We start from the raw sequence: 26006 nt of genomic DNA, 5'->3' as shown, positions 1-26006 counted from the left end.
AAATAAATAAATATTAAAAAAAAAAAAAAAAAAAAAAAAACAATCAAAATTTATTCTCTCAGGTCTGGAAGCCAGAAGTCTCAAATTCAAGTGTCAGCTGGACAATGCTTGCTGTGAAAGCTATAGGGGGTATCTTTCCTTGTTTCTTCAAGACCCTGATGTTTTGCTGACAGTCCCTGGTGTTCCTTGGCTTCTAGCCACAGCACTTCATTCTCTGCCTCTGTTGTCACATGGCGCTCTCTCCTTTTGTATGTCTGTGTCCCTTCTCTTCTTCTTATAGGGTCACTAGTGATATGGCATTGAGGGTCCACCCTTCTCCAGTATGACCTCATCTTAATTTAATCATATCTCAATGATCCTACTTTCAAATGAGGCCATATTTGGAAGTACTCTGGTTAGGACTTCAATATATCTTTCTGGGGTACAGAAATCCAGCTTTGTAAATTTTTGTTGAATTTCATCTGCTTTTTCTTTTGAATTACACATGGCAGGGGAGGTGGTAGTGAAGAACATACTATTTAGTGCTCAGGACTTGTTATGGTTTAGAATTGTCCCTCAAAGGCCCATGTGTTAGAGGTTTGGTTGCCAGCCAAATGACACTATTGGAAGGTGGTGGAACCTTTAAGAGTTGGGCCTTGTGCAAGAGAGTCTGGTTATTGGGGTCATATATCAATTTAATACTCTATTTTTATTTCGTGAATTAGGATTTATAACAGACTACAAGGGTTACAGGTTGGTTTTGCCTGACAACTAGATGAAGAGCAGGTTATCAGTGTTATTCCTATAGAACACAAAAGAAACTCAGTTCCTTGTCCTGTGGTACTGGGAGTGGCAGTGCATTTGGGGTTCCATCCCCAGCACCTCCACCACCACCACCAAAGGAAAAAAAAAAACAACTGTTAAAACATTTTTCAATTTGTGATATCATGCTTGCATTTGCAAAGCAAATATTTCCCTCATAAATGTAAACTTCTACGAGCTCACCTTGGGAGCAATGACAGACTTTTACAGATCAGGTTGTAGTGAAACAGACACGCACTATGCATTACCAAACCTAGTTCTAAATACAGCTGAAATTTGGTGGGCAACGTGATCATTCTGTGCAAGTGTGCCAGCTCCTATCATATTTAGAACCCTGTGTTCCGATGTGCTCAAGTTCACGCTGAGGAATTTGCTAAACAAATCCCTGGCAAGGCATGAACCCAGTGATTTGTAGGCATGAATCCTTTCAAACACAAAAGGCAAAACATAACACTGAGTCCTTAATTCCTAAACTTTCAGAATTTCAGTCTCCTAATCAGTTTGTTGACTCACTTGCTTCCTCAAAGGCGCATGCCATTTATTACTTAAAATTTTTAAAGTAAACGGAATAAAAATTTCTGAGCTTTGAGAGGCAGCAATGGAGTTAAGATAACTCATTTCCTGTGTTTCCGTGGAAAGTGCAATACACACGAGACACGAAAAGACCAAGCAGCAACACGGTGCCCGGGGGCTTCCACCCCTGAGTGGTGTTTATGCTCGAAAGTAGGTTTAGACTAGAACCTATCATTGGCACCGCGTGATGCGGGAGCCTGGCTTCAGGACCTCTGCGGGCCCTGGCCAGACTTTTGAGTTTAGCACAGAGATTCAAGAAAGTATAGGAAGAGACAGACATCTAATAAAAGTGCATGGTGTTTGGGGACTATGTACAGTTAAAGTAGGGAAAGGAGTGAATAGAGAGAGGATGAAAGAAGCAGAAAAGACAAAACAGCCAACAGAAACAAACAGGGAAGCAAGAGCTAGCGAATTGGAGGAAGCAGGAAAAGAGCAGAAAAGCCAGAAGGCAACAGAGCAGACCTCAGCTGCAGGACCGCAGTCCTCCAGTAGGCAGGGGGCGCACGCGCGCCTCCTCGCGGCCCCGCCCCTTGGCGCCTGCGCTTCCTGCCCCTCCTCGTCCGGGATGCTGTTACCGCTGCTGCGGAGTAGCTGCTTCCCTTCCTCCTCTCCTGGCGGCAGCGGCGGCGGCGGCGGCGGCGGCGGCGGGGAGCGGGGCGCGGGAATCCGGCCGGCGGCGCAGCTGCAGCGGGGAGCCCGCGGGCCGCCGGGGCCGCTCGAGTGGGCGGACGCCGAGCTCGGGGCCGAGGCCCCGCGCGCGGCGGAGGCCAAGGGGGCGCCGGGGCCTGGGGCGCGCGGCCGCGAGGCGGGCGGGCGGCTGGCCGAGCGCGAGCCGTATGCTTGCATGGATCCGGGTGCCGCGCTGCAGAGGCGGGCCGGGGGCGGCGGCGGCGGCGGCGGCGGCCTGGGCGCGGACTTCGCGGTGCTGACCGGCGGCCAGGCGCGTCGGAGGAAACAGCCCCCCAGGCCGGCGGACTTCAAGCTGCAGGTCATCATCATCGGCTCCCGCGGGGTGGGAAAGACCAGCCTAATGGAGCGTTTCACCGACGACACCTTCTGCGAGGCCTGCAAGTCCACCGTGGGTAAGGGAGCTGCGGTGGGTCGCCTGTCGGCCTAGTTTCTCCGCGAGACTGGGCCTTTCTCCAGCTGTAGGGGCCCGGGTAGCCTTACATCTGGCGTATGGGCCTCTGGATGAAATCTGGGAACTTCGTGGAAGCCTCTGAGTCCATTCCCAAAGCCAGACCGATTTTCGTTGGGTTACTTTACGTTGATTCGTCCCTAGCCCCCGGTCCTCGCGTCCCGGGTGGGAGCGGGGTCCTGACCAAGAGCCTGGGCGATCTCCTGAACCCTCCACGGGCCGGGGGCAGGAGGTCAGAGCGATGCATCCGTCTCCGCGGAAACTCCCAGCCTTTTCCAGACTCACCCAAGGAAAACTGAGTTGCGAGGGGGTGGGGTGGGGATTAGACAGGCAGTGGAAAGAAGTTAAAGCGAAAGGCCACTCATCGACGCGATGCTCCTTTTGTTAAAGCTCCTGGGTCATTGATAGAGGGTTTTGACCTCTTAGGTTTGCCTTGTGGGGGGGAATGAACCGGGGTTTATTTTCTCATTTTGAGCCCACGTTCACAAATGCACCGAAATGAAGTTTAAAATTCCTTACAGAGACTACTAAGACAAAAACTACACTTAAGTTTCTTGTTTTAACTACAAATGTCTGGCAGAGGGACTTCTGTATTTATCCCTGACCTCATATAACCCAGTGACCTGCAAATACAGTAAACATTACAGTAAGGCTCCAGGTTAATATCCTCAGGATCTAATACTGCAACTGCAAGGGAAATTTTTTTAATGAACTCAGACTTAGAGGATTTGTCATTGAAGTTTGTCATGTGGGTGTGGACAACAGTTCTTTCTATGGAAAATCCCTTAAAAGCTGCCAAAGGTAGGGGAATCCTGTGAATGGGATGTCTCTTCAAAATAAAGAGCAGTCATCTTCAATGATAGGCAGGAGGGATGTGGGGAATGTCCAAGAAACATTGAATAGTATGGAGAATTAAAAGTATCATTCCACATACTGATACATATATTTAGAGTTGTAACAAAACGTAGTTTCAGTTTTGAGATGAATTGGATTTAAAGTGTCATGTAACAAAACATTATTGCATTTAAACTGTCTTGCTGGAAAATTAAAGCTCCAATTTTCGTATTTTTGTTTTGTTTTGAGAACTTCCTGTAATGCTTTTTTAGGATTAATCGTTTTGGAAATAATGTTGCTTTCTATACCCTGTTTGTTTTTAAATGTTAGTGTTGGGAACATGACTTTAAAATTCAATAGCATAATTATACCTGTTTCAAATACCCAATTTTGGATCATAAGAGTACAGGAAATAAGTTTTATGTTGTTTTTGTATCTGACATAAAGGTAAAAGCAATTCAGAATTATTCATTTTTAATAGCTCCATACACGTATAAAATGAGATAATAAACTTGCATGTGTACTGAAGAGAAATGAATGCAGTTGCTAACAGGTGGATCACTATGAAGACTTGGGTGCATGTGGGTGAGCTGTGTGATAAATGAAGTTTGCTTTAGAATGGGTGAGAAGTGAGATGATGAATGGTTTTCTAACATAGGTGCAGTGGGGCTGCATCCTCACTTCTGGGAAAGGTTCCTTAGGGACTTTAGGGGACACGGGTGTGTATGTGTGGAGGTTCAGACTGTCATTCTGAGAAGCATGTGCCTGTCCAGTGGGCATCTGGAACAGTGAAGGTCTCTTAATAAGGCATTGACTCAAAGACAGTGAAACTAATTTGGGATTACATAGAATATTTGGGAATGAGCAAGAAACCAAGAGGCAAGGAGACCAGCAGTTTATTTCTCTGTTCCCTTAAAAAATATGAATACACACACAGATCCCATTACCTATGTTCCCGCACTGAGTGTGGTTGAATTTTCCTCTTGTCAATTTTTGTTTCCTCCATATGTAGCCTATAATACTTGATTCAATAAATGTTTCTAATTATGGGAGGTTCAGAGAAGGAAGACATCCATGGCCTGGTCCAGAACATGAACACATTTTAAGAAAGCTAACAAGTCCCCTTAAGTTTTCTGCCTCTGAGTCATGTATCCCTTCCAGTGATTAGGTTGTTTGTTGAGCACCTACTGTGTGCTGTGTGTTATTCTGCCCACTGGGGATTCAGTGGTAAACAGGACATGGGCTTTGCTTAGAAGTGGATCAGAGCTCCTAGGGAGCTAAGGGCAATTACAGGTAAGGGCAATGTTAGAGACAATAACTGGGAAGCCTCCTATTTAAAGCACCTCCTATTTGGGACTAAGGGTAAGGACTGTTCAAAGAAGCCTTCCTCTTTGGAATGTTTTGAAGAAAAATTCATTCCTCAAGTTCCTTTAGAAAAGTGCTACTTAAATACAATGTTGGGTGTGGTGTAGCATTGTGGCTACCTTTTAAGAGTTAGCTCATAGGGTCCTTCTGAGGCTGGTTTTTCCAGTTTCATCTCCATGCACTAGAGTGAGCTCCACTTAAAGAAAGATTTCTCTTTGGTGGGGGCAGTTTTGCCTTTCCCATGTCAGGGCTTGTAGATGTCTGCTGCTCATGATAGCACAGGTCCTTATGCCTATCTGGACCCAGGTTGCTGAGGCAAAGGTGTCTGTAATTCAGAAACTAGATAAGTATCTCCTTAAGTGCATTTTAAAGTGAATGAGACTTCCTTAGGCATTCTGTAACAGGTTATATTGTGGAAATCCTTAGGGATTTGAGATGATGAACTATTGTGTAAAATGACAAATGGGCAAAATGTTGATTTTTTTTTTTATTGGTAATCAAATCAGAAACTGATTTGGTTTTTAGATACCCAAAATTCACAAGGGTATGAAAAGCTACAGAGATTGTTTTTAATCACTGATCTATTTAATGGAAATTATCTAAATGGAGTGTGATTTTTCAAATGGATTTTGTATCCATGGAATTCAGTTACTTAGTTTGATATAACTAGCATAACATGACAGGTTATTTTTTAAAGTACAGGAGTAGCTTTTAAAGTTTGAGAAATGAAAAAATAAAAGCTAGTTTGCTGTAGAAATTTACAAGTATCTAACTTACTCGACTTATTTTTCCATAGCAATGCCCGTATTGTAAGCATATTTCATTACTATTACTATGAATCTGGGTACATGTATGCATATGTACATTCATGCGATTATGTTCTGGGTAGAATATGTAGAAGCCATTTCTATCTAGCAACACTGAATTATTGGTCTCTCTTTCTCCTATTTGACTCTATTAGATTTAGGATAAATAAGCTTTTTTAAAAGTGCATTTCAAAATAAGCCATAAAAGTGTTTGTTTTATTTCTACATAACTATTGGAAGCTAGCTGTCAATTTTGTTTAGATTGAAATGGTTTTGCCGGGTAGGACCCCACCTTGTTCCGACAATATTGCATTCTAGAAGAAACAAGTAAGACTGAGGAACCTGGGCTTTTGCTTTCGTATTTGCCATTTACTAGTTTGTGACTTTGGGAAAGTAATTTAGTTATCTGTGTCTATAAAATGTAACATTCTATTGTAGTCTTTGTGATTTGATGAACATGTACTATGTACCAGCAAAAGACATCACAGCAGTCTTGCAAATTATCCCCATCTCACAAAACAGTACATAAAAAATCAGTGATGATGTACACAAACTACCCAATGTCACAGCTGGTCAGCAAGTAATCAGGGCTACAACTGAGTTCTTGATCACTTTAGGATTTAAATTGACTTTCCTTTGTTGAAAATACTGATTGTTCACACACATAAAGTAAGATACTCAAGTCCTTTTTAGTTTTCTAATTTGGTCTTTGCCTTGTGAAGAGAGTGATGTAATTGTTCTGTGGTATCAGTTGACCTTCATTAACAATGCCCCTATCATCATTTGTAACTTTTGCATGGCAGAATAATGCTCTAAGAATTGCATTTTTTATCAGGTAGAATATCCTAATCTGAAAACCAGAAAGTTTTGAGTATAGGCATGATGCCCAAATGGAAACATCACCTGACCTCTTGTGATGAATCACAGTCAGAAACACAGACACACTAAAAATGTACTGTATTGGGCTGGGGATGTGGCTCAAGCGGTAGCACGCTCGCCTGGCATGCGTGCGGCCCGGGTTCGATCCTCAGCACCACATACAAAGATGTTGTGTCCACTGAAAACTAAAAAAATAAATATTAAAAATCCTCCCTCTCCCTCCCTCCCCCCCTCCCTCCCTCCCTCCCTCTCCCCCCCCCTCTTTAAAAAAAAATGTACTATAAAGTTACCCTCAGGCTATATTTATAAGGTGTATGTGAAGCATAAAAGTTTTCCCAATTTTTCCAAAGCAAGTATATTAAAATATAGGAAAATTTGCTTTAAGGCTGTGTAAGCTAGAATTCTTATTTTTCTGGGTAGTAAAATTTCCTAAATGCTAAAGGCCAATATAGAATTGCCAGTTCCATTTTGCCCAAGGAGCAATGTTGAGGGGGGAAAAAATCTACTATTACCAACTTGCCAAAAATGACAACTTAGAATGAAAATTTTAAAAAATATATATGTGTGTGTTGCTGGGCATGATAGCTCACACCTATAATCCCAGGAACTTAGAAAACTGAGGCAGGAGAAGTTCAAGGCCACTCTAAGCAATTTCACAGGAACCTGTCACAAAAAAAGACTGGGGATATAGCTCAGTGCCCCCTGAATTCAGCCCATAGTATCAAAATACATATAAATAAACACACACACACACACACACAAAAGATGAGATACTGGAATTAAAAGGTTCTTTAACTTTTGCTCTGAGAATATTAATTCTTCCTTTTTGTCATTTCTAGCAATACATTGAATTTCCTAACCTGGCCCCTGAGAATGTCTGGTTTTAAAAGATAACAGTACCTCAGGGAGTGCTCTTTAACTTGATTACTGGCCACAGCCCTTTGAATGTCCTTACATGATAGGTGCAGGTTATTACCTTTTAGCCATGTCAGCTGTTGATCTGACAGCAGAATTGAGGGGATCCAAGAAAATGGCTATCTATGGGTCTGCCCTAGAATATTAGGTGACATGATGGATAAAATATTGTCACAAGTTTGTATACCTGGAAGCAGCAGAATGACTGTTAAGGGAAATTGCTAGTACTGTATTCTAGAAACCTAGGGTAGAGATTTGTGTTAGAAACCTCAGAAGAAATGTCTGATTCTTAACAGTTATTTTATTTTGCTCTTGGTATTTATATGCAATCTTCCAAGCTATGACCAATCTGCGCAAGTGTTTTACTTAAGAGAGAATTAGAGAAAATTGTCCAGAATTCCCACTCCAAAAGCCAGACACCACAGTCCTCCAATATTGTTCCACCCCTCCCGAGAGAACCTCACTGGCTTCCCTGCCAGACTGATGTAACAGGATGCCTCAGGGAGGAGTGAGCATGAGCAGGAGAGGAGCTTGTATGTGCCCTGCATTGCATGACTGGGTTTGTGTAATGAACTTAATGCAGACTTAGACTTGTGCAATGTCTCCTTTTGTGGAATTAAGTAGCTTTCAGGGAAAGGGTGTAGATTAAGTTGGGGTGGCTTGTTTCCATTGAATGGGACTCTGAAGTCCTACCTCCAAGTGCATTCTGCGTTCCCCTCACAGTGAAGGGGAGGGGTTTCCTCATGTTTGATAGAGATCCACATTCTTAGAGATGGCCCTTCTTTCCAGTGTGTGGAATGAGCCAGAAGCAGTCTCTTGATAGATCCTGCTATAGAAGGGAAATAGGTTCCTTTGAGAATGATAGATCCGAATTACTCTCTAGCCTAGGGTTCCAAATACATTGTTCAAGTTAAGCATTGGTTTGAACGAGTAAAGAAAACATGGCTTTGTACAGTTATCACTCAGTTGTTTTTTAAGAGGTTCTTATTTATGTAAGACACCATTCTGCTAGCCATTTTATAGGGTGCGAAGCTTACCTGGCCTGTCCCTTTCAAGGAGGGAAGTGAGTCATGGAAGGAAACATAATGAAATGTTGGAAAAGAGGCGAACACCATTGTACTTCAACAGAGGATTATTCTTTTTGTCTTCTTCTATTGCACAATTTTGACATTTGGAAGGTATTTCAAAGACCAAAGGTACAGACCAAAAATACTACCCTTAATTGAGTGATTATTATTATTTTTAATCCTTATCCTTTAAAGCCAGAAAGCATAACGCTGGCTTAACAAACACTATATATTCCATAGAAAACCTTTTTCCTGTTTTCCCCCCAAATCTGATAGACTCCACTGTTTGCTTTGCAGTGCTTGTGTAATACTTTCTTTGTTTACAAAACAAAACAAACTACCTCAGGCAGGTGTGTGAGGAAGGAGCTGACAGTGAAGGCTGTCCCAGTCCTTAGTGCTGAAGCCTGGGTGGGGTGAAGGTACAGGCCCCTGTGGGATGGGAGCTGTCCTGTTTTTCACCCTCTTTCTCGAGCCCTTCCTCAAGCCCAATACAATACCCTGTTGATTTGGCTAAGAATCACACACCCACAATCAAATATTCACTTCTAATTTCTCATTCTGAAAGGAAAACACAATTTTTCCCTTGGCCACCAGAGTTTTCTGTCCTGGGTGGTGTAGGTGGGAAGTGTAGGTTCTACAGGCAGGCAAGCTGCAGTTCTAGTCCCTGCACAAGTTGTCATTATGTCCTTAGGCAGGTGACTTACCTGAGTTTTCATTCACAAAAGGGGATGGGGGTGGGGGAAGTGAGGCTTACGCTACTTTCCTCTCATGGTATAGGAATAAATGAGGATACAGTGTCCTATGTGCCTGATCAGAAAAGGTTTTTTATCATTCTCTTCTCCTTATTTGTACTACAAATGTAGAAACTCTGAAACATCCCTCCCCAAAACACTATCCTTTAAAGACATATACTGATTATGCAGGTGAATATGAAATATCAAAAGTGAAGCTCATGACCTCAGTGAAATACATAAATATACAATCTTCCTGACAGCTCTTGTGTTGTCATGGACCCATTCTGAGTTGTTACTACAGTAAAATTAGTATTTTTTTGTATATGAAGAACATGTTCATGATCCACTGTTTGTCTCCCACTTCTCAGACACCTTTCCCCTCTTTTAATACTTTCTTTCCTTTTTCATCAAGAGTTGGAAATGATGGGTAGTGGCCTTTCAGATAGAGAATCTTTCCATAGCCACGGAGAGGAGAAGGCCTCCTGGTGCGGGGACAATCTGGCCTTGCCAGTCAGAGAAAGTATCTAACTCTATATTATACTTGCTTAGCAGAGCAAAGTTCTTTTTAAATGTTAAATATGTTATCCATACCCATTTCTCTCCTCTCCTTTCTTATCTGTATGGTGAATGAGATGAGTGCATCCTAGAGGCAGATAGCCCAGTTTCCAATCTTCACTCTAAAGACTTATCAGGGCCAAAACCTTGGACAGCCTACACACCTCTCTGACTTCCATTTTTTCATCTATACACTGGGGAAAGTCTTAATCTCTACCTCATAAAGTGATTCAGAGAATGCACTGCAATGAGATAATGCACATTAATCTCTTAGAACAACACCAAGAAGGAGTTAGTTCTTAGTTTTTGTTTTGTTTTGTTTTGTTTAATGAAGGAAACAAACACCTGTCTCTGAAATTCTCTCAAATACTTACAGGAAAATGTAACTGTCCTTGAGATGCAATGGTCTCCAGGTAGAGCAAGTGCCCAGAGCTCCCAATTTCACCCAGCCGATGTAGTCCAACTATGCTATGTATGTGTTCAGGTCAAGTTCAAGTCTGTTTCTGTGCTTGTGCTTCTGCATCTTGGAGACGCACATAGGTGGTCTATATTTGTGTGACCTGGAGTGAAAGAGGGGTAGATCTTATTAAACTTTGATGGACATGTGATATCCTGGCCTGTTGAGTATTTGAAATGACACATGGTGGTCTTACTATTTTAATAGTACCTACCTGTGAATTGATTGCAATATTTTACAATTACAATACTAAAGTAGTTTCTGTTTCATTTAATTCTCACACATAGTATAGGCAGGAAAAGCCAGATAATAGGTACATAGGATTTCACTCATTAGGGTACTTCTGGGGGTGGTACAGGAGTTGAAGGATAGGTCTGGTATCAGTAAGTTGGCATTGCCTTTCAGCCTGCATTCTTCTGCTAGGTGGTATAGTTTTGGCAGATCATTGGCCTCAGCTTCAGGCCACTTGTTTTATTATGTTAGATTCACTTCTGTCTGTGTGACCTTGACTCATTTCTTAGTTTAGTTTCTCATTGTCAACTCACTGAAAATGCTTGAAATTCTCTCCTTAAAGAATATCATGTCCCAAACCGGATGACATTATGTAAGATACATCCTTGGAAGAAAAGCCTCTGTACAAACAGCATGTAGATGATCACTGTAAATTGGCAGCAACTTCACATCCACGGTTGGAGTGAAGACCTACTTGATTCTGAGAATCCTGCTGTTTGAAAGTGTTAAGTCTGTGTGGTACAGACTCCAGGTCTTTGGTGAGGGAGAACGGAAATGGGCCTAGAAGAAGGAGACTGTCCATTCAGTTGTACTCACAGACATGGGCCATAGTGTTATTTTTGCTGGAAAGGATTATAAAAAAAGAAATGTTTGCTATTTTCATTTTTGTAACTTCTTATGGCCCAGAAAAAGGAAACAAATGTTTTGGAAATGTTTGTCTTGAGGGTGACTGAGAAGTCCTGTCACTGCTAAGTATACCAATTCCTCATGCTAGTGCGAGATTTATGAAAGACAACTAAGAGGAAGGCAAAGCTTTCTCTTTAGCAGCACTTACAATCATGGGCCATTTGTAGAATGTTTCACATTTCATTTTTTTCCACCCATGTGATTTTTACTATAACAACTTTTCATTGTGAGCAGTGGTATAAACTTGAATGTTGATTCTATTGTTCTGCTAGTATTTGCTTTAACCACAGGCAAATTACCACTTACAGTCTCTGCCCTGGTGTAATAGTGCCCCCCTCATTGGGCTGTGGGAGTATTGACTGGGTTGAATGCAAGACAGAGTGCTTAACAGATATCCATTGTCCTTATTGCTTAAGGAAATTAAGGTCAAAGACAAGTCATACTGATTCAAATACAGCAGTCTAAGTCCATTGATAACAGGGATGATAACACCATAACCTGGGTCCTTTCTTGAAGCTCATTAAAACATAATAAAGGCTTCCATAAAATAGGTAAGCTTAAAGAAAGGTAAGCTCCTGTTACCAGAATAATCTGCTAGTGGATCACTACTTCATCTAAGTGATGAAATGGTAATCCACGGGGATAAGGGTACATAGGGAGAGGATGAGCCTGTTAATTAAGATAGCCCCTTCCTTTCAAGAATTATGAGAAATGAAATAATGTCTATACACAAAGACATTTCTGCATTCACTATTCCATTCTACCTGTCCAACCTGTCTCCATATCATGCCTTTTTAAAATTAATCAGTCCTGAATTTTCTTAATTTTTCTAAAAATGCTTAGCATTTTCCGTATATATATAGCATTTGATGGAGAGGGTGGTGCTGGGGTAGGAGTTGGCGACCATTTATCCAATTCATTGGGTTGCTGTTGAACACCAGGCAATATCCTACACTTCAGGGGCCAAAGATGGCTTATCCTCAGAGTGCACATATTCAGTAGGGGAGGCCAATGAAGGATCCATGCAGTAAGGCCTAGAAGAGTGCAGATTCACAAGCTGGGGATATAGATGAAGAGTGAGAGCTTACTGGTGGATGGAGAATGATTCCAGTGGGAAATCTAGGATTTAAAAGATTTCTGAGCAGACAAGGAGGTGCCCTAAGAAGAGAGAACAGCAGAGAAAGGTAGTTAATGGCCAAGTGTATGGTATATTAATTTAGTTCAGTATGACTAAGCTTTTTGGGAATTATTCCCATTGACTGATAGGGTGGCAGAGACTACTCGCTATCCTGTTAGTTAAGAAGCCTGTAGAACACTGGGTTTTTAACAAGATTATAGATACAATTAAGGTCACAACCTTTTCATCCCTTGCTTTTGTCTTTTTTGGGGAGGAGGGGGGAGAGGGGAACCTGTGCTAGGGATTGAACCCAAGGATTCCCACTGAGCCACACCCTTGAATCCCTAAATATCCTAGGAGTTGCTCCCCAGTGAGGGGCTGTCTCTGCTGACCTTTTCTAAAGCTGATGTCAAATATTTGAGGCCATTTCTATGACATGCAAATATTACAAATAGGTAACATTAAAATATTTTTGATGTAAAAAGATTTTTAGAATTGTTTGGCTGTGATACAAAGGTATGTTTCCAAGCCATAAATTGGATCAAGTTTTCAATTATTACACATTATTAGGGGTGGTTAGGACTATTTTAATGTGCTGTTTTCTTTTATGGAATTTTGGACTTAGCCGCTGGGTATTTTGTTGGTGGTGATGTTATTGTCTTTAATCTACTCACTTAAACTAGATAGCCTTCATGCTGGCTAAACAGACTCATAATTCTTTTTACCTTTGTTTATTTCCTGATTTTGAACATTAATGCCATGTCATTTTATTTTTATTCATTTGTGGTTTCAAAAATAATCCTCATGTAGGACTGCTGAAAATTGATAAGTGGTTCATGTTGGTTGTGAGTATTCAACAACTCTTAGCAGAGAAAAAGGCATAATCAAAACCCCATGGACCCACTCTGGAGATCTCCAGGGATTCTCTTGGTTGATTGGAAGCCGACTCAAAGAGGTATCACCTGCCAATTCTTTTCAGTAAGGTAGCAGTCACTGTGACAAGTTTTTTTGAAAGTTAGAGTTCTCTTAACGGAAATTTTAAAAACAAACCCATTTGAAGTTATCTGGAAATAAAGGGGCAATAGGATAGTAGTTGCAATAATATGAATTTGATTTGTTAATTCCATTGCAAAGTAATAGGGCAGCAAAGAAATCTTTAGGTTAATATCATGCAGGCAGTGTTTTGTCATTCAGCTGTACCTTTAAAAGTAGAACATAATGATGTCTCCTCACTGTTACTTGAGTCTGAGAGACATCATTTTGAAGTTTGCTGTTTGTTCCCTTGTGGTGAAGGTTAAGGAACTCTGTTCAAAGATATTAGTTGTACATAGACCCACTTCTAGGTTCAACACAATCTGTCATTTGACTTTGGAAAGCAAATCAGCTTCAGAAATGAGAGTGAAATTGAGTTAATCAGCTTTGTCCAGTGGCATTTGAAATTGTGTCTGGTATGAGGGATTAAGAATTGAAATGTATTCAAGTCTTGTAGCTTGTTTTCTTGTGATGTTTCATATTTGTACAGCTTTTCTTTATTGTACAGACTAGGGCCTCCCCTTCACCCACAGGGCTATAAACATGTCTTTGGTTGGCACTGATATCTACAGTGTGTTACTAATTATAAAATCAGTCACATGGCTTTCTCTTCACCTAGAACTCATCTGACTACTGCTGCCTCATGTCTCAGAAATGAAGGGTCAAGAAACAGGCAGGGTTCCCATGCTTCCTGCTGCTACCACACCACTGTCACATATGGGCCACCTACCTGTCAGTGGTTGGGATCATCCCCTTAGGAAGCTATCAGGAAGGAGGGAATGTTTCTAGTGCTCACATTTAGCCAGCATCCCCTTTGTTTTTCTTAGTTGTGAAAATTTTGTTTAAAAAAAAAATCTCAAAATATGTAAGTTTTCTATACCCAAAAGGCATGTAAGGTAACATATACAAACAAATACAAATAAAAATTTGATTTTAATGGGCCAAATTAAAAAAGGAAGATGATACATGATGGTTTGATTAATAAATATTAAAATGAATACAAATTAAATTTGATGTTAATTTGTATAAGTAAATTTTAATAACAATTTCTCCCTCCTTCTATGGATAAATAAATAAATCATGTTGATAGTCACCAAAGGTTTTGTGAGTGTTGAAAATTTTAGTATGATGATTTCCAAAAGGCTGTTTGAAATCCAGGTTGTTTCCAGTGTTCCCTATGGGAAATTTCCTCAAGATAGCACCATTTGCTTATGTAATTATTAAGTATGATTTTTAAATGACTTTTATGCTGAATTGTGGTAGTCATAAGTTATATTCTGAACAGATGCTAAATAGATGGTTCAGAAGAAACACAACAGGTGTTGACTTTGCCAGTTGTGTGTAGAACATGAGGATTACCTGGAATTGCAGATCCTCATGCATTTCTGCCCTGTCCTTGAACTTTGTGATACTGGTTCTTTTATTTCTGTGGTAATGATACCAAAACAAATAGGATTTTTTGAAAATGATAAATTGTCTCTTTCTTGTTTTTCTTCACATTTATTTGTTTAATTTACAGGTGTTGACTTTAAAATCAAAACTGTAGAGCTAAGAGGAAAGAAAATTCGATTGCAGATCTGGTAAGTGGCAGAGTATGCCCCAGTAATGTGCCGTGTGTATTTAACAATCCACACGCTTGTCTACTAAAATGAACTGTGTGAGCTGGCTCACCTCCCCTACTTTTCTGCTTCTTTGCTCATTGTCAAATCAGATGAATAGCACTTCCTTCATGGGAGAATTTAGCAGCATCTACTTATTTCAGAATGCATTTACATATGAGGCATTGTGTTGCTTTCATGAGAGCTAGTTGGGAGCTTTACACCTCTGTTTTTAAATCATTTGACATGATCTCAAAACTGCCATCACTTACATCATTGTTCAAATGCATGTCTTCATGTCTTTATTTTGTGTGGTAGTATTCAAAGAGAGCCCACTATATTCACAACCAGATTGGCAGGAGGTGAAGGCACATCACCTGGGAACTGTTCAGGGTGGGGCTGTGCACAGGCATACCCCTTCTAGCTGTCCTGCAGGTGGCCCTTCTGCCTGCCAGAAGTGAATCCAGAGGCCCTTCCTGAAGAGAAGCTCCTTTCTCAGCTCAAATCAGAATGAGAGACCACACCAGCTGCATTTTAACTATGTCCAGCACTCACATCTTTCCCTTCTCTATTACCAGCCCAAGGGTAGCGTTCAGAAGTATTTCAGATTGCCAGAGACCTCTCTGGAAGAAAGGATAGGCTCTGGTCATGGGAGCTTGAGAAGTGGCACGGCTGAGCTGTGCCGAGGATGCCATTGTGTTTTTCATGATGCCTATGCAGTACGCTCAGCTTACTAACTCCTCTCGGCAGGTTACCCTCAGCTCTGACTGTCTGTCCACCATCTGTGTGTGTTTGCTTTCATCTTCGTTAATCGCTGCTTCATCTGTGGCATCGCCGGTCATCTAACGCTTGAATGTTAGTGCCATGTCTCCATCCTTCATCCATGTCCCTGTCTGGGGCACTGCTGGAGCTGAGCCAGCATTGGTCGCCTTCCGAGTATCTGAGGTAATACCTTCATTTAGACATCTGCAACTCCATAACCCACATTAGGAGTTTGGGGCTTTTATTTTGTCTCATGTTTTTGTTTTAGACTTGGATTATGCAACATTAAAGTCTAAGCTTAATAGTGAATAATAAAAAGTAGTTATATCGTATTCTAGCCCCTGAAAAGGCAGCAAAGTTTATCTTGTACATTGCTGCCCATCAAAATATATGGAAATGCGAAGGTGCTTTCCTGGACCTGTACCCACCAACACTGTACTGGTGGCACTGCATACATCTGGAGTTTGGCTGCAGTGCCTCTGACTGACCTAGGTGGGCCCTCCTTAGGGAATTCGAGTCCACAGAGAAGAGAGTGATGGTGGGGTTCCAGGACCACATGGTGCACTCAGACTGCTTTTCCCTTGAATGTAAAACATTCTCAAAAACAACTCTCTTGCATCCCTCTTGACTCTTCACTCCTCAAGCTTTATCAGCTGTCAATATGACATTGGTAAAGAATAATGGATGGAGGGACAATGAGATGATGCATTGGATTTATTGAAAGGTTGATTTTCAAGTTTTCTACATGGAATATTCCAGTGATTCAATTAGGAAGTAGGACTTGTCTTTTCCTGAAGGGGTTTTCAACAGTGAATCATATGTCCACAATATTCCAACCACTTTGTTAATCATATAATTACTTAAAATAAGATTATTTTTTTAATCTTCTGAAATGTTTTATTTAAAAGATGAAAGAAACCTGCTAGGGTGTAGTTTGGTGTAGAGAATTTACCTAGCATGTGCAAGGTTCTGGCACTGCAAAAAAGAACAAAGGGGGAAAAAAATCTTTCTCTTCTTTTTTTGCTGTGCAGTAGATTAAAAGGAGATATTGGAATCATGGTTATCATTTTTTTACTTATTTAAAATATGGATTGATTGTCTCTTATTCAAAATGCTTGGGACCAGAAATGTTTTGGACTTCGTAACATTTGCATAAATATAATAAGATGCTTTGGAGGTGGGATGCAAGTTCTAAACATGAAATTTATTTATGTTTCATATACACCTTAACCATAATAGCCTGGAGGTAATTTTAAACACTATTTTTAGTATGCCTACATTTTGACTACTATTTGTCACTTGAGGTCAGATATGGAATTTTAAGCTTGAAGTTTTGGCTCAGGGATGCTTGACCTGTATACATGGCTTATTTTGGAGAAAAGAGCAATCCTTGTGCTGTTGTAACGTGTTTGGTGCAGTTGTGTGGTTGTGTTTCACTGTCATTAGTTGACGGCATTGAAGCAGTCACTAGAGGCAGAAACAGTTCAAGGGGACACGGGACCACCACAGTCATATCACCTATCAGTTTTCAGAGGGGCTTGTTAGAACAAATGCATTTTTTTCTTGTTCATTTTTGTTTATAGCCCATCTTAGAAAATATGCACTATAGAGAGGGCCCTAAAGGTTTAAGTACCCAAAGCTGCCATTGTCTTTGTCACAGTTCTATGTCACATTTTGTCATTGCCACATTTTTCAGTTCCTTGATTATCTATGGTCAAAAAAGAGCCATTTTTTTCTAATCTTTAGAGAAGTATTTCTACATGCGTGTACATAAGAACTTGAATGTAAGTGTTGCTAAAATGTATTGACTAGGATATAGTTTCATGAATTTATATTCAAATACTCTCTTGGAAATTATTCACAGTGAACTTGGAGTCATTGTTTAAATGGATCAAAGCCATAAAATAGTCTCCTACATAGGATTAAAATGCTTCATCCTATCAGCCCAATCTTCACTGCTGGGAAATTTTGCTTCAACTGGTGTTCTTAGGTTTGCATCAGTTAATTCTCTGCTTGTAAGAAGTAGAACATTTTATAGCTAAAATTGATTTCTTGCCCTGTAAATTAGTAACTGTATCACTTACATGCATTGTTTAAGCATTGTTATATACCAAACTGGGAAAACAGAATTGCAGGAGGTTTCAATTTGGAAATTGCTGGCTGTAGTGAATGATAATTTAGCTGCATCAGTAAACTGCATATTTATATAAATCAGCTTTTTATCATTTCTGTGAAAATTCAAGTTCATGGAGATAAAGAACACAAATATTAAGATTCTCTATCTTCACAGAATGACAGAGGCATAATTAGTGCTTTACCTTGTTATTAAATTTTTTGAAATTTAATAATTTAATTTTTTGAAATTTAAATTTAATTTTGTGGAGTTTTTATGATGCAACAAATAATTGTTGAATGGAAGCATTTCTTTAACCCAATCCTTTGACCATACATGATAACATATTTAGTGTTCAAAGGAAATAAGTAAAGATGCTTTTGAGAGAAATAGAAAATAAAGACTTTCTCACCCCAAATATTTTGGGAATATGGAATAGTTCCTTAAAGGAACATGCTTTTCCACCTCAACTATTCAAAGTCAGACACAAAAAGATAGAAATTAGGGCATGATCTTAAATGGGGAATGATGAATTATTGGAAATTGCTTTGTAAATTCCATATTTAAAAAGCTCATTTCCTATGTTTCACTTTGAAAAAAATAAATGATCACATATTTTGATTGTGATATATAACATTCCTGTGGCTGATTCTCTGACTTTTCAAAGAAGGTTATTCTACATAGTTTGTTGATCTTGCTTCATAATCCAGCTCCATGCATCCGATTTAGTTAATGCATATGCAAAGATACCTTGTATCTCATATAGTTAAGTCAGCCTGAATTTTTCCTGCTGACTGGGGGGGTGGGGAGATAGGCATGTTTCTCATGTTTCCTCATAAATAAACAGGAACAGAATCCATATTTGTGCTGGAATGTGGATTTGCTTGCTTTCACTGTTGTTTGGGAACTGATTTTTGCTGCTGTTTCCTAGGGACACAGCAGGTCAGGAGAGATTCAACAGCATTACCTCAGCTTATTACAGAAGTGCCAAGGGGATCATATTAGTATATGATATCACTAAGAAGGAGACGTTTGATGATTTGCCAAAATGGATGAAGATGATTGATAAGGTATATGTTGTATTTTTCTGTCCAATGTGAATTCTGTTTGTGGGTATCAATTGTGAAAGGAAGAAGCTGGAAACACAAGGAGGGAGCATGATTTTGCAAAATAAACATCATTTGATTCATATCATAACCTTCAGGTAGGTATTTAGTACTATGTGATAGATGAATCAGTGAAGATCTAAATTATCCAGAATCAGCTGATAAATAATAAAACTAGGATTTTCATTTGGTACACTGGACTCTGATTTTAAAGCCCAAACATGCTCAATGTATTGTCCACAGTTGCTTCCATGGCATTGGATACATGTTTCTGCAGAAAGGCTAGTTAGATGCTCATTTCCTGCACTTGAGGAGATGGCCTTGTTCATGGTGCCTGTGGGCTGTCCTGGGGCCTCAGCTGGACATCTGCCCTTGGGATTGTAGATATCTTTTGGATTCTCTTTTTGATCAAGAGATTTTTTTCCTTTGATTCATGATTGACTATATACAGAAGACCTGTGTCTGCATAATTGATGTAAATCACATTTTCTCTGGGAGATGTGTACCCCAAATGCACATTTAGAAAAAAGAGCAGTTCGGGTTAAGATGTGTTAGTATGGAACTGACCACAATTTGAGGGTTTTCTTCCCCTTAAGCAATAATTCGATGTTTTTAATTCCTTTATGTCACTAACACACCTATTACAAATTCAGATTTTATGTACAAATTATATTGAAACCCAGTTGTATTTTGTCTATAGTTTTATTGATGATGTTGAAGAATGTTCGTTTCTAGCTTTCAGTGTGTACCTCTTTGAAATGTGTTGAAGAACTAGACTTAAAAACATAAAGCAGACCTAGGTGGGGTGCCTGCCCTCAGCTCATTCCACACTTGGCCTTGGTCACTGGAGACTGAGTTCTCCTTATACCCAAGTAATACCCAACCAGCCCATTTTGTCAGCCACACAGTATGCTGATCACTAAAACAAGTTTTGCAAAAGACTAAGCCTGAAGGAGCAGACCCTAGGCTTAATTTGCCTTCTTGGGGATATGGTTTGGGGATATTTGGGAGATAAAGCAGCAGAGTGATTTAAGGCAATGGTCCGCATGTGCATAAGGAAACTTCATGGCCATTCATGGGATAAAGCAAGAGGATTGCAAGCTTGAGGCCAGTCTGGGCAACTTGGTGAGACCCTATCTCAAATTCAAAAGGCCTGGGGATGGAGCTCAGTAATAGAGCACTTACCTAGCTAAGCATGCACAAAGCCCTGGATTCAATCCCCAGTACAGCCAAAAAATATAAAAAAGAAATATAAAGGAAGAAATGCCTTAAATCCTAAGGGCCCTTTTAGGTACTGGAGGTGTGAATCTGCCAAGAACTTGAGCTCCGATGCTCACGTCTCTTTGGTTCAGAAGTTTTGCACTTTACCATTGTACAAGAGCTGTCATTCCTTGGGTGCTCACTATGTGCTAAGTACTGATACCTTTACTTGGCCAAGCAACCTGCCAAGGCAACACAATTCAGATGTCTTTTGATGTAGTCTGTTCAAATAATTTTAGGAATACACAAAATTTAAATGAGTTACTCAGTATTTTAACCTTTTTAAAGAGAGAAATTTGTTGGGCCTAAATATTTTAGAAATTTTACAAATGTGTCTTGACTTTTTCTGATTATGAATTAATGATTAAATTAATTAATTTCGGCAGACACAACATCTTTGTTTGTATGTGGTGCTGAGGATCGAACCCTGGCCACACACATGCCAGGCTAGCGCGCTACCGCTTGAGCCACATCCCCAGCCCGCATAGGGTTTTGTTTTTGCTTGAACGACTGTGTTTTGTTTCATTCTTAAACCATCTTGTTGAACTCTAGGTCTTTTTCAGTTGATGACCATTTTAAGTGTGGCCAATTTTTCCAATCATTTCCTAAGACAGAGTCTTGGGAAATGTTAGGTCAAAGGCCAAGAGCATGGTGGTTTGGAAGCCTGTCATCAAAGTACTTTCTAAAATTCTGTGAGCTCTGTCCATTACCAGGCTTGCCTAGGGCTCAGGAGGTGCTAATAAACAATGGAAGGAAATGAGCACAGAAGTAAATGAGTGACAAATACTGTGCCAGTTTACCCTCGCTTTGTTAGTGTATGATAGTACCCACCTTTGAAATTCCACAGTATGCTTCAGAAGACGCTGAACTTCTCTTAGTTGGAAATAAATTGGACTGTGAATCGGACAGAGAAATCACCAGACAACAAGGTGAAAAGGTAAGAAAATGGTGAAAGCCATGGTTCCCGCATTCTGCATCTTACTGTTTTTTCATAAATTGCATATTCTTTTAAATTACAAAATAATTATCAAGTAGTGGTCACTGAATCACATCCTTCTCATTTGTTTGCTTTTTTTCTTGTATCCACTCCTTTAAATTCATTTTGAAGTGGAGGAGAAAATAAAGCATGTTATTATGTACTTGCATTATTACCTAAACTGACATTTTTTTCAGAAAAAAAAAAAAAACGTTTTTATGTTATAAAATTGCTTTCATGATTTTCTTATTACTCTAGTGTATTTAACTTTTTTGTATTTAACTTCTTTAACTTTTGCTAGGAATTCAATCATGGAGAAGAAATGATATTCTCATTTTAAATACCAGATACATTATATTTTTAGAACCTTAGGCATATAATTCAACTTAAATGTCCTAATATCATCCCAGGGATTTTGGGTTTGGTGTGTGTGTGTGTGTGTGTGTGTGTGTTATAATGTAGGAATTTGCTGCACTTGTGATCTTAACATTTGAGCATAAATGGGTCTTTACAGACCTTGAGTCCCTGCTTCCCTTAAAGCTGAAGCCCAAAGGCTATGACTGCCCATCAGAAGCTGGGCCTAATGCACAAACACTGGTCCATGTTGTACTTCACACAGAGAAAACAGATTACGTGTGTCTTCTCAGTTTGCACAGCAGATAACTGGGATGCGGTTCTGTGAAGCAAGTGCCAAGGACAACTTCAATGTGGACGAGATATTTCTGAAACTTGTTGATGATATTCTGAAAAAGGTAAAAAGGAATATGACATCTAAAACCTGTTGTTTCCTTTATTGCTATTAATTTTTTCATCTAAAACCTGTTGTTTCCTTTATTGCTATTAATTTGCTGAAAATTGTTTTATTTAGAAAAAAAAGTACAGTAGTTGTCTGTGCTGGTTCCTGAACCTAGGGTTCAGGAACCAGCACAGACAGCTTGCTGTGTAGCTGTTTCCCATCCAGGGGTTTTTGGTGTCCTTAGGATTGATGAACAATATTTTTGCTTATCTTTGAAATGACTTATACAAGGCAGAATAACTATGCCAGGAGGAGGAAGGACTGACTGCAGCTCAGTAGATGAGAACTTGTCTTGCCTGCATGAGACCCAGTGCTAGGCCTTCCCTAGCACTGTAAAAGTGAATAAAAATAAGATAAAGAATGTGGGGCTGGGAGGGTGGTATAGCTCAGTGATAAGAGGACTTGCTTAGCATGCACAAAGCCCTGAGTGCCATCCCCAGCACTGCAAGTGAATGAATTAAGTACCATGATTGCTTGACACTTGCTTTTCTTTTTTCTTGTTTTTCTATAAGAATTAAGTTCCATATTGACGGTAGAGACCTAGAACAGACTTCCTTGCTGAGGAGAGCCTCGGGCACTTGTTTTCTCTTGGCGCCCCACTTCCTATAGGAGACCTTTTGGTAATGCTGGGTTGCAAGGAAATGTTTGACAGCTTTATTGAGCAGCCATATTTTTTTCAGGCATTTGTAGACTTGTATTTAAAGGTTTTTAGTAAGTATTTAAATCTATTCATACAGTTTACACCTTGGCATCTACTAGGGATTGGTTTTAGGGTCCCAGAGGATACCAAACTCAATGGATATTCAAGTCCTTTATATAAAACAGCGTAGTATTTGCATAGAACATACACATAGCCTCTCATATACTTTAAATCATCTCAGATCATTATGATTCTTAATTCATTGTTAGTGCTATGCAAGGTTTTCATGAGAAACTTCACATATTCAGCATTTATCTTCAACAGATTTTTCTTCTAGATAAAAATCTTCCAAAATTATTGCTATGGATGATGTATCTGATAGAGAGGAAAATTATTGCTGAGTATGCTTTTTTAAATAATTCTGAAATTTACCAATGAGGACCAAAATAAACCCCAGTAAATTAGTTTGTACTATTTAGGGAACAATGAAAAGGAAAAAAAATCTGCATATTCATTACAGGTGCAATTTTTTTTTCAAATATTTTCAGTTCAAGTTTCAATTTATCTGTAGACACCAACAATTATAATTTTTCAGTTCAAAAATTCAGAAATTTCTTATACAGTGATTTTTATGTAATTGCCAACAGAGGCTATTACTTTTTTTAGTAAGCATGTAACTTTTTGAATGCAGACCATTTATTTTATTTATTTTTTAAAAATGTAAGTTTTCATCATATTGGGTTCTGTGAAAGTAAGTGTTGAGGTTGCAGGTCTCTCCCGCCATGTGGTATGAAATAAACTGGGCAGTGTTCGTATTGTGACTTGGAGTGCCCTGAACTAGGTTTTCATTTTGTTTGTCTAATTGACCTTTGATGATCATAGAGCTTTATACTACAGTTTTATTTTTTATTTTTATTACTTACTTATTTTTGTAGTGCTAGGAATCAAACCCAGGACCTCACATTTGCTAGGCAAGTACTCTACCATAGATCTGCACCTATGGCTCCTTTCAGAGAGTTTATAAAACACTTTTTAAAAAATATAATTATACAATTTTTAAAACATTTACCTCTTATAAGGTTAAAATGTATTTGTGTTTCTCATTACCCTTTAGATGCCTCTGGATATTTTAAGGAATGAGTTGTCCAATAGCATTCTCTCATTACAACCAGAACCTGAAATCCCGCCAGAATTGCCTCCACCAAGACCGCATGTCCGATGTTGTTGATTTGCTACTTTGAAACAAGGTGGAAATGATTCCTGAAAAGGGGAAAAAACATTCTATTCTGCACTACAATCATTTTGACAATTTCCTTTCGCACTTTGTATTCCAAGTCAGAGCTATACACTAACTTGTAAATATGCAAATATGCAATCCTGGGTAAGTTTGGGTTATAAATTACATATTTCCCTCCAAATTATATTTCATTCATAGCCCCAGTGTCTAGTGTACATACACTGGGAAACATAGTACTTCTAATATGAAGAATGGGAGAGAAGAAAAGTATAATGTTTCTTAAATAATATAATTGTCCTTGTTAATTATACTATGAGGACAGAAGATATTCTGATAAGAAGAGAGAATGTGGTGCTTTGCTTACTGTTTTAAAGAAAATTTGTAAAACTAAAGACTTTTTGAGGAAAAAAAAAAAGCTACGTTAAGTGCTTTTTTCTTTATTTACAAGACATTTCCCCAGCTGTAGCATCTTTGGAGTGTTTCTGCCACAAAGCAAAGCTCCACTCATAGCTGTTGTTGAAGGTTATTTATTAATGTTCTGTAATGATAGGATATTCCTAGCTAGAGGGTTGGATTTGACTTGGTCCTGAGGCCACAGAATCTCTCATGGTTTCCTGATAGATGTATCCTATGCTTTTAAGAAAGACAAAAATTCAATAAAGAAGTGTTTTGAAACTATAGAAAAAAAAAGATTTTAAAACAACGCTGCTGTCCTAAACAAATCCTGTTTAAAGGAATTTTAAAGAGATTCATTTTATTATATCAAAGAACATACATGTATTAGCCTAAACATCCTGTATCTTTGTAATGATGAAACTTTTCCCCTTTATGGTGAAGCCTATTCCTATTAAGCATAGACTGTATTCAATATTTGTTGGTTTTTTTTGTTTGTTTGTTTGTTTGGTTTTTTCCAATTTTTTTTTCTTTGTCTGATAATGAATTTGTGAACTCTATCTTTGGTATATCTTTTATTAAACTGCACTGTTGTGTTTAGTCAAGGTAAATAAGTAAGTATGTATTTGAATAACTTGGCGTGTCCTGAGTGTTGTGGTATGAGAAGCATTGTGGTCTTTCTACACTAATGAAGTGCAAATAAAATTTTGTATTTATGAATGACAGTTGAGTTGCCACATTTCTTTATAATTTAATTTTAACGCATATTATATGATAATTTTCTTCACAAACTCCACATATTTTTTAAAATTTTAAATGAGAAAAGTGTGGCATCCTCCACTGTGGAAAACAGTCTTGAAGGTTAAATGTGTTAACTATATATGATCTAGCAACTCAGCCTCTAGGGTGTGTACTCGGAAGGAACTCATCAGGTCTCAAACAGACATTTGTACCAAGGTCCACAACATTATTCACAGTAGCCAAAAGGAAGGAATAACTCATGTGTCCATCGAAAGAGTAATGGATACATGAAATGTGATTTATACTGAACCTTAAAGACATGTGAAGTGAAATAAGCCAATATCAGAAAAGCAAATACCATGTGATTCCACTTTTGAAAGGTGTATAGAGTAGTACTATTCATAGAGACAGGAAGAATAATGATTGCCAGCGACTGCAGGGAGGGAAAGGCTGCAAGTAGTGTCTGATGGGTGCACAGTTTCAGTTGGGAAAGATGAAAAAATTTTGGGAGATGGATGGTTGTGATGGTAGCACAACAGTGTGAATAGACTAATGCCACTGAATCATACACTTAAATCAGTGTATGTGTGTAGTGTCCTCAAGAAAATTTTTTTTAATGTATGTACCTTTATCATCAACAACTTTGATCATTGATCGTGCCAGTTATTTATTATCTCATCTCCAAGCCTCGTGACGTTGGGGCTGTGACATTGACCATGTTTGCAAAGCCCTCTTGTTCTCCTGGTTAAAATCTGCTGGTGGAAGAAACTCCAGAAATTTGGGAGGGAAGAAGAGACTTGCTTGCCATTTTGGCCCTAGAATCTAGCTTCTTGTGGAACCCCCAACTCCATTCTTGCTGAGCATCTGGGCTCCTCACTATCTCACCCACTGGGCCATCCTAGCACCTCCTTAGTGTCCCCTTCTTAGTGTACTGTACCCCTTGACCCTGCCCCCTCAGTCTGAGCCTCCCTCTCCAGAAATGCAGTTTCACAAGAGTCCTTTGAGCTCCAAAGTTTGACAGTACCTCTTCATTTTGTTCCCTGAGCCCTGGGGGTAGTAACTGCTGCCTTCAGTTACTAATTGCTGTGTCACCTTGGCATTCCCTTTTTGTCAGCTTAGCATTTTGACACTTGTGCAACTAGTTCCCTGTATTGAATCCCTCTGTTTAAAAATACCTCACTGTGCCTATCTTC

The 26006-nt window shown here is 39.3% G+C and overlaps 1 protein-coding gene across 1 annotated transcript; it reads left to right on the top strand.

Moving 5' to 3' along the window:
* The first annotated feature begins 1924 nt into the window (after positions 1-1924).
* Positions 1925-24797, top strand: Rab12 (RAB12, member RAS oncogene family). The gene is made up of 6 exons (XM_046457789.1): positions 1925-2456; positions 14711-14771; positions 18596-18734; positions 20878-20967; positions 21654-21758; positions 23557-24797. Exons 1-6 carry the CDS (start codon positions 1940-1942, stop codon positions 23668-23670), a joined length of 1026 nt encoding a protein of 341 aa, XP_046313745.1. The 5' UTR covers positions 1925-1939; the 3' UTR covers positions 23671-24797.
* Positions 24798-26006: the final 1209 nt, after the last annotated feature.

The sequence above is a fragment of the Marmota monax genome, unplaced genomic scaffold (genome assembly GCF_021218885.2).
Source record: "Marmota monax isolate L192 unplaced genomic scaffold, Marmota_monax_Labrador192_F-V1.1 WCK01_AAM20220418_F8-fsc00328, whole genome shotgun sequence".
NCBI classification, from domain to species: domain Eukaryota; kingdom Metazoa; phylum Chordata; class Mammalia; order Rodentia; family Sciuridae; genus Marmota; species Marmota monax.
This window is presented reverse-complemented; position numbering and strand designations above follow the sequence as displayed.